This window comes from Gymnodraco acuticeps, unplaced genomic scaffold (assembly GCF_902827175.1).
Source record: "Gymnodraco acuticeps unplaced genomic scaffold, fGymAcu1.1, whole genome shotgun sequence".
Classification (NCBI taxonomy): Eukaryota; Metazoa; Chordata; class Actinopteri; order Perciformes; family Bathydraconidae; genus Gymnodraco; species Gymnodraco acuticeps.
Window position 1 is genome coordinate 4806114 of NW_022990441.1, and position 9515 is coordinate 4815628.

General features: G+C 38.4%; 1 protein-coding gene across 1 annotated transcript; it reads right to left on the reverse strand.

Moving 5' to 3' along the window:
- Window positions 1–4608: 4608 nt before the first annotated feature.
- On the reverse strand, window positions 4609–9281 carry il10ra (interleukin 10 receptor, alpha). The gene is made up of 7 exons (XM_034225498.1): window positions 8541–9281; window positions 7850–7970; window positions 7475–7650; window positions 7208–7353; window positions 6866–7034; window positions 6422–6540; window positions 4609–6259 (listed from the first exon to the last, which is right to left on the reverse strand). The coding sequence occupies exons 1-7, from the start codon at window positions 8626–8628 to the stop codon at window positions 5339–5341; spliced, it is 1740 nt and encodes a 579-aa protein (XP_034081389.1). The 5' UTR covers window positions 8629–9281; the 3' UTR covers window positions 4609–5338.
- Window positions 9282–9515: the final 234 nt, after the last annotated feature.

The window sequence follows — 9515 nt, forward strand, 5'->3', positions numbered from 1 at the left end:
AAGTAAGTCGATTTTCCAATACAAAGTTTTATTTTCTCATTTATATTTTTCATTGTTGCACGGGTAAGCATGTCGTGTTTGATCTCTCTACCTACAGAAAAGTCGGCTTAAAGAAGTCCCCTCCTCCCTTCTCCATCAGCAATGTCATAAAGTGATGTTGACTTGCTGGCAGTTGTTTCTGGCGTCAACCATGAGAAGACACTCCCAATGCCTGTCACTTTCCTACGCATCAACTCTTGTTTTCAGTATGTTATCTTTTTCAGTTTGATGCTTTAATTTATGTTGATGTTTTAACCTGATTACTGAGTGTTGGGAAAATACTGAATGTACTCTTCGAATATCAGAGTAGCACATGATAACAAAGGCCCTACGTAGCTGTGTACGTAACAGGATATATGATTACCTAGAAGAGCGCCAGGACTCACTATTTTAGGCATATGATAGCTATGTGACAACGATTAACATAATGATTCAGCCTCTATGGAGATAGACATATGACTGTCATGTTTATTGCTTACGTGGGCCTTAGCTAATCTGAACTACGCATAAGAATACTGCTTTGAACCGGTATACATGTATCTTGTGACTGAATACCTATCTTGTATATAAAGCATGTGAAGGACACTATTCGTGTGTTCGTGATAACTACTTCCATTCTTGCAAGGATAATAAATACATGTATCCTGATATTGAAGCTCAAGCTGGTGACGAGTGATATTTTTCTAACACTGAGTAGGGATTTTTTTCATTTTATTTAACATAACTTTGTTTGATGTCACTACCTCTCGACTAAATTAGATTTTTTGGTTGCATCTTGAAATCAAAAGGGCATCCTTGTTTTAAAATGGAAATAGGGCAATCCATACTATTGTGTATGCAACATTATACTTCCATATCATTTAAACATTAATGAGAAATTACGAGTTATGTGGAAAATAAATTAAAACATTCAGTGAATGTCCTTGCAATTTCACTGTATCAGTTTGTGTAATGTTGACATGTTGTTGTGAAATTGGAGAATGAGTATAGACCATAGACTGGTATAGACCTATATACAGTCTATGGTATAGACACACACGCACATCAAAATATCAACTGCTTAACCACAGACACGAGGCAGATCGGTTTCCTATAAGCTGCAGGTATCTTCCCTTACAGTCACATGTTTACTTTCGTCGTACTTTCTATAGTTGTCGAAACTATGTCTCATTGTTTTACCTTCGTAAAAACCAAAACATGTTTCTCTTTCCAATGTTTTTTTCTGATATGTGCTGCCTACAATATGGAAGAAAAGGTCAACTTCTCTTCTCAGTCACAAACAGTTTAGACATGCATAAAAGAACAGTAGCGGGTTAGTAGTTGGCACATGTTAGTTGAAATTATTTTGGTGACTTCAGTCTCCCTTTTTTGCACATCAATGGCAGATGATCCACTAATGTGGCTGGCAATGCTCAAATACCCTTCCCTGCATTTATTCCCTTGTTATTATACTAGAGGTAAAAGGTAGACTTTTAAGGCTGACATGAATTCAAAAGTTGGGTATGTTATCGTCATGAAAAGGCAAATTCAGGCCTGCCAGACAAAGATAATAATTGCCACTTTCTTATTTCTGAGTACGCTACTGTAGAAGTTATGATGTTTTTATAAAACTTCCATTAACTCCTAATAGTAATGTGATAAACATATTTATTCAATCTGCTTTCCATACTACACATTGTGCTTCTTATCCACTCATTAAAAAACCCAACTGATAGATTAAGGTTTCAACTTTCATTTCTGCAATGCGATGAATATCTTTTTGGTTAACTGTCAGCGGCTGTGTGGGTTTGCTAAATGTCACGAAAGTGTGCACACACTCTGTATTAACTCATGTAGAGCTCCTGGCAGTCACTCGTGATTTGATTTGCAAAGACTGATATGAGTGATAAAGCGAGGTGACTATGAACTCGCTTCAACTTGTTGCTTATGGTTTTTGGGGTCAGAATAGCACACAGCATTTGTCTGGAATCAGTGTAATTTCATTAGAAAATGTAGTTGATGAGTAATTTGACAATGTCTATATTCAGGGTGTCTGCGGGGTCTTAAAAAGTATCTGCAAAATCTGTTAAACACCTGAACAGTTGAAACAACATCCCTAATATTCATCTGGCTGCTACTTAAAAATTATTTTAAAATTATTTATCTATTTACCTATCCTATTTCAATAATAGCATATAGACTCTTATTGCACTATTTCACTATTTCACTTTTTTAAAACTATTTTTCTTTTTGTATTACTATTTACTTGCACTATATTTCTTCTGTTCATCTGTGTTTTGTGTTGCTCTGTTGGAGAAGCCTGTGACACAAGATTTTCATAACTACACTGTAGCTATGTTCGTATGACTAAATAAAGAACCTTGAACCTATTAAAACGGCATTTTCCAAGGTATTACATTTTGTAGCTTGTTTTCAATAAGTATATAAATTGTCCAAAGAGGTTGTATTCTACAGTGTGCCTGAATGTAATCATTGCGTAGGTGTGTAGTGTGATTCTGTGTAGTTTATTTATGGCAAACCGTTGGATTTGACATCATCTGAACAGGACATCGCACGCTCACTGCTTGATAGCGCGCCAAGGTCCGTTTACGCTGGTTGTTAAACAACATCGTTATGGGGAAATGCAAGTTTGCGTCCAAATGGTTGGAAGATAAGGAGGAAGGACAATCAATACTGTATAATGTGAGGTAAAGTGTGTCGCCAATGTAACCGGTTAAAACTCGAAGTGGCGATGAGGTCTTAAAATGTATGGAAATGGTCTTAAAAAAGGTCTTAAAAGGTATTACATTTGACTATAAAATGTGGAATTTGGACATCTAAAACCAACTTAAGCTTTACCTGACCAATTAGCTAATTGTGTTACTCTTTCCTGTAGATTCACACTGCCTGGAAATACAATTTAGGGAGTTTTGTGTTTAATTTAAATCAGCATACTATTTGTTGGGAAAATACTGAATGTACCCTTTGAATATCAGAGTAGCACGTGATAACAAAGGCCTAACTGTAACTGTACTTAACCATATATTATGTATTATCATTATTATGTATGGATTACATGGATGACGCTCATGAGACGCTGTGTTTTACATACGATAGCTATGTTCCTACGATTCACATGATGACACAGCCCCTAAGGAGATATGACTGTCATGTTTATTGCTTACGCAGGCTTTAGCTAATCTGAACTAATGCCAGAATACTGCTTTGAAGCGGTATTCTTGGATCTTGTGACTGTAACACCCTCTCTTGTATATAAGGCATGTCAAGGACACTATTCGGGGAAATTAAAGCTTTAGCAAGTTCAATAAGGAAGACCTAACATGAGTCACTTACACGTCACTCTATTGCTCCCTTCCCCCCTCATTAAATACGAGGGCGTCACCCCTCAGCAGCCAATTGCTGCACAGGCTAAATTCCTTAAATACCTGCCCTTCCTCCCTGTCAGTTGTCATTTCAGGTGACTACACGCAACCCGCCTCCCCCCCTCTCGCCTCCCGTCTCCTCCAGGACAAAGCTAAACTTCCTTCTTCAGACCGGTCCCACCTACTTATCACCATCACCAGTGTCTAGACCCCGGGGATTTCATCGGAGCGGTTCTTTCCCTCCTGAATGATTATCCTGCAAACCGGGGCCTAATCGCCAAACACCATTACATTCTCCTTTTGTATTATCATGGCAATCATTTCATTCATATGACGTGTAAACAATAAATATGTATTCCTTACATCACGTCTCTCCGGTTTGAACTATTTATACCATGCAACCTCTGTATGTGATGACTACTTCCATTCTTGCAAGGATAATACATACATGTATCCTGATATTGAAGATCAAGCCGGTGACAAGTGATATTTTAACAGTATTACTCCAGTATTATAGAACTGGACGCACTGGGTCAGTAGTGGCTTGACAAAAAAGATGTGCTCCAATGCCTCCTGACAGGATAATCCAGCCAAATATTGACCACAATTGAACTATCATCTACATGTGGTCATCATCTGTGGGCACGTACTGCGAAGTGAGTAACTTGGGTTATTTTGCAGTTCTAAGGATTTATTTTTTCTCTCGATCTATCTAAAGGTTTTCTCACTTCCCCCTGTACTTAATGCTGCATGTGAAGAAGTCTGTCACTTTATTCTACCACTACTGTATGGGATCTGCTTTATCCCCATAAAGCAGCATTTAAATAAAGGGTGATGTAAAGATATTGTTTTCACTTCGGTATCCGAAATGTCAGTACTGTTTACAGTATTTCCTCTCTTTGTTGTCAATGTGGCACAGGACTTGTGAGTGGAAACCTGAAAGAGGAAGTGATTATTTCAAGTTGAAGAACCACTGCTCTAATTCCTGTACAGAATTTGCATATGGGGATCCCTACAGCAGTGTATGTCATGTTTGTCTAACTATTTTCATTTGTTTGTTTTCAGGGTTTTCCTTGTGGTTTTCTGGGTCTTGGTTTCTGAAATGTGCTTGGGATTATTTATGAATGTGTGACAGTTACGGGACACTATAGGGAGAACAGTATTGTATTGACATGTAGAATAACAGACACACAAAACCTCACAGAAGTACACAATAAATAAATAGTTTTTTTAATTAATTTAAAAAAAGTAAAAAACGAAGTAGCTCGGACACTGGGTGCAGTTTATGCATATTAATGTCACATGCTTCATATCTCCATAATATTTCCTGCACATCATCGTAAATTAGAATAGGCACATTTTACTCCTTTGTTTAACACGAGATCACAGTACTTTAAAGTGGCTTCCAAGTAATACACTTTGTCTAAAACTTAAGTGGTAGTGGTAAAAAAGAAAAGAAAAATACATTACATGTCGGTTACCAACATAAAAGTGTCCTTTTTTAGCAGAGGTGACAGCCACGGAGAGATCGCAAAATGTCAAGAAGTACGTATCCGTCAAACTGTTTCTCTGCGTTGCTCCCCACACCAGTTTCACTTCCGGGATACAGCCTTTTAGTCAGTCGTAAATACCAAGTAAGGCAGGGTTGGGTAAGGTCTTTTCTACCTCTAGAAGCTCCTGAAACTTCAACTGACAGCGATCAGCGTGCAGCTGTGTGGTCTAACCTCGATTTCCTGCCTATGTTAAAAAACAACCTGTTGCTTACAGTTTTCCCCCTTTGTATTCTCAGGCAATTCCTCTCCCCACAAAACAAACATATGCCTCTACTTATGAATAAAAAGTGTGTCATGGAAGAAAAGGGAGTGCATTGCTCCAGCTTAGCACTGGGACTTGTTAGGTCAGCATGATTTTATAACGTTGTTGCATTCCACTGCGTATCACTCAGTCGTCAGCTGTATGTCACAGAGGGAGAGAGACAAATTGTTCATATTGAAGTCTTGTCCTTCCTCCACTAAGGAAAGCGGTGACAGCGTTGTTAGCAAAGGGAACGTATTCCCCAGTTGTATAAAAGTTGTTTCTAAATCATTCACTATAACAGTGTCCATTTGTGTTTGTTTGTGATATCTTGAAAATGTAAGCTGCCCTTTGTAAGAGTCCACAAAATTACATCTGTTGCTGACTTGTCCATTTTCAATACACACAGCTCTGTATTGTTTTATGACTTTGGCTCCATAATGTCCTTGTGTATGGCACCAAGTGCACTGCCCTGTTCCTGAGCAGATACACGATTGAGGCCCAGCCCTGTAACCTGTCACCACTTCAGCCACAACTGAGTCAGGAAGCATCTGTTTAAACATCTCCTCCTCATCACAGACATTAATCTGCACAGCACAGGGGCTCTGACTGCGATAATTTCCCCTAGCCACCTTTAGAGACCCACTGTCCTGTCCATCTAAGTTTATGGAAGATATATCCACCTGGCAGCACAGCCCCACCCCACTATCCTCCCTCTTCCCAGTGTTGGAAACAAACCCCTCATCCTGCAGGGGGTAATCTGTCTGGCAGCTAGTGGAGCTCTCAGATCCTCCCAAGCTGCCAAAGCCGCTGTCCTCTTGTCTCATTGGAGGACTTCCCTCGCTGTTTGTAGCAGAGTTGGTCTCCATGCTGACTCCGCTGTCCTGGCTGGTCCTCCTCTCCTCCTCTTCATCGTCCACTGTTACCGTAACCTGTGTCATCGGATCGTTGACACAGGTTTTCACTTCTGTTCTGTAGCTGGACAGGAACCATCCTTTGTCTGTAACAACCTCCACAGCCCCTTCTCCAACAGAAAGTGGAAGCCAGCCTCTAACAGGGGATTTCTTTGGTGAGAAAGGAGAACACAGCAGTTGTTGTATTATTCATTGTCAACTTGATCATTTCTGAACTGCTAATGTCAATGTGATGGTAAAACTAATTAACTTGACGGTAAATGCCTGCGTAACAGTTATTCATTCAAGTTTTCAATAATCAAATCTACTTACCAATACAGCAGGTGTTTTCTCTTGACCTCTCAGGTAACACAAGAGGCTGGTTACTATGATCGCAATGATGGCCAACACACCCAGAATCGATAGGGATGACACAGCCATTATAAAAAACTCTGGAAGGTAAAAATAGGGAAAAGTTTTGGACAGAGCCAAATGTAGCACATATATTTCCCAAACTGTCAAACTATTCCTTTAAGAATTATTCAATTTGCAATGTTTTATCTAGCCTGATTTATAAATCTACTATGGCAGTTGTGTGCCATACCTGTTTTTCAGCAAGAGAGATGTTTGTTTTGTTTGTTAACACAATTACACATTTTAATTGACAATGTTTTATTTATTATTTCTATTTGAATTACTTCACCAGAATCATTTTTTGAATGTTTTTTTGTGTGTAAATGCTGTTCAATGTTGCTGTCTCTGGGCTCTGTTTCTCACCTTGCTCTGGGAGCTGCAGACACTGTTTGGGGGACACACTGCTGCTGGATGTAGCTCCATTGCCCTCCACCTTGATGCTGACACAGTACTCTCTCCCCCAGTGAAGGGAGCTGAAAGACGTAGTCCTCTGATCCTCGGCCATGTTATCTTCCAAGTATGCTGTGGTATTCTGTAGAGGAAAAAGCATCACATTCAAATGTCCAGTATTGAAAAATAGTTTCAATTTATTCACCTTACTAAGACCAAATCCTTTTTTTTTTTTTATTGCATGTATATTGACATACATAATTGTTAATGTTTTACTGTTTGTATGTTTCTCTTACATTATTTAACATATTTTACCTTTTTTTCTTGTCCTCTCTCTTCCAGGTAGATGGTGTAGGTGAGCCCAAAAGGAAAGAGTTCTTTCAGAATCGGTTTCTGGTGAACAGAAACTGTGAGAGTGCTAGAAGTCGCCCACAAAGTGAAGGATGGTGGCTGCAATGACCCTGTAGGAACAGAGAGCGGTAAGAAAACAACACTATAGTGTGATCAAACTGCTTAAACAGCCCAAATGCTCGTTTTACTAAGGTATTATGATGTATCTACCAAACTGCCAACTATGCTCACCATCATTTAACAAGAATTTCTTCCTTTGTGTCCACACAGACACGTTATCTCCTGCAACCAGCTGAACTCTGACCTTATAGCCATCGCGTTTTTCAAGTATAAGGCTGCTTAGATCACAGCGGGTCTCTTTGATCCCTGTGCAGCTGGCGACCATGGCCCATTCACCATCCGAGTACCTAAGGACAGAAATCATAATACGACCAAGGAGTAAATAAATGATTGAAGAGTAGCATTTCAATAATAGTCAATTTTTGCTTGTTAATTATTTAAGTCAAGGGAAATTAATACGACCGGTTTGAAGGTAAAGGAGAAAAGAATACAGTGTCATTTAAATTAAAAAATAGGACGTTTGTGATGAGAAAAGGTTAAACATACTTTGCCATTTCTACATTGTAGCGGGGGTCTGACGGAGCGTCCACAGGATGTTTCCAAAATACATAAACCTCCCCTTCTGAAATCTTCACAATCACATTGTCAGGCTGAGGGAGGTCCAGTCCTGCAAAAATAAAGTAAATGATGATGTATGTTCAGTGCTCATTATGACAAGACATTGACATTTCTCTAAAAGAGATTAATATTGTAAAATCATCAGCCTTGTCAAAGCTAATTCTGAAGTGTTATCTTGAGATAGAAGGCTGTGGTCAGGAAGAGAAAAGGAAGTATGATAAAAAGACGCAGTTTTCTTGCAAATCGTTTATGGGATTACTGAAGATTTGACACAGTGGGTTTTCCGTAAAAGGAACAGAGATTGACCCATTTCCACTGTGAGACTTATTAACCTAAGTAAAATAGGAACATTTCTGATAAATGTTCTGTATATTTTTAGTTTCTCCCCCTGATGCGTTCATTATGGAAACCTTATTGCAAATAGGTTTTAAAACGTTTTCATTGTAACAGCCAAACATTTTACCAGTCTGTATTTCTCCTACGGTTTAACCATGACTGCTATAATTCTACAGTCATAAAAAAGTCAGCAAAATGTAAAATAATTACAATATAAATCTAAATAAATAAACTGACAAGAACATTTGATTTAATATACGGTGTAATAAAAGTATTTAATTACCTGACACGAGATTTAGGTATAAAATCAGGAAGAGAAAAATGGTGTTATTGTATATATCCATATCCGGTATCTGGAGAGATAATATCATTGAATCATAATCCACACTGGCAGCCAAAAAAAGTCCCCTATTCCAATCATCAGTGAAGAAAATCCAACTGTAGAAAAGTCTTCCCTCCACAACAATGTGTAGCTGTTCAAATTAACATTAAAGTGTTGATAAATTAAGAAGCAGCAGCTCTTCTCTCGCTGATGTGCTGTCCGTTATAAGAAATGAAAAGATCACTAACAAAGGTCTCCACAGATATCTTCCTCTCTTACTCAACCCCCTCCCACTCAGCTGATGAGCTTCCTGTTGTGACTTCATCAGTGACGCTGAAGCTAATTTCATCTCTCTCGAATCTCCAACCAAACGTTTTCCTTCCTCTTTTGCCTTTTTCTTTTCCCCTTTGCACACTGCTGTGAAATCATGGTTTGAAGTTGAATTGCTAATGAGGGCTGTCAAAATAACACGACAAAAAATCCCTCTCTTGGACTGGAGCTTCGGAATTTCCCTTTTGAATTTTGTAATTAAGGCATTAGTTCTGGAGCCTTTTTAAAGATATCTTGATTTTGTTTGATATCCATAATGGAAAATATGCATCCTCAAAAGGAGCAGTAATTGTCTTCCTTTGCTTCTGTTCAGTTTTTGTGTGTACGTGCCTTTTTGATTAGAGCACATACATCTGTGTTTTTTCCTGATATAGTCTGTGACGATAAATAGCAATGGTAGAGATGTCTGTGACAAGGATTCAAACTAACAGTGATTTAGGGGGATTTGAATAATTATGTTTAACAAGCCAATCAAGCCTGAACAACAAGCAAAAACATTTAAAGAATTGTATTTATTTGTTGATAGACGATTAAAGCACCATTACAATTTAATCTTAACTCAATTAATTATTAGTAGTTTGCAGGAAATTAGGCTGTAATTTTGAA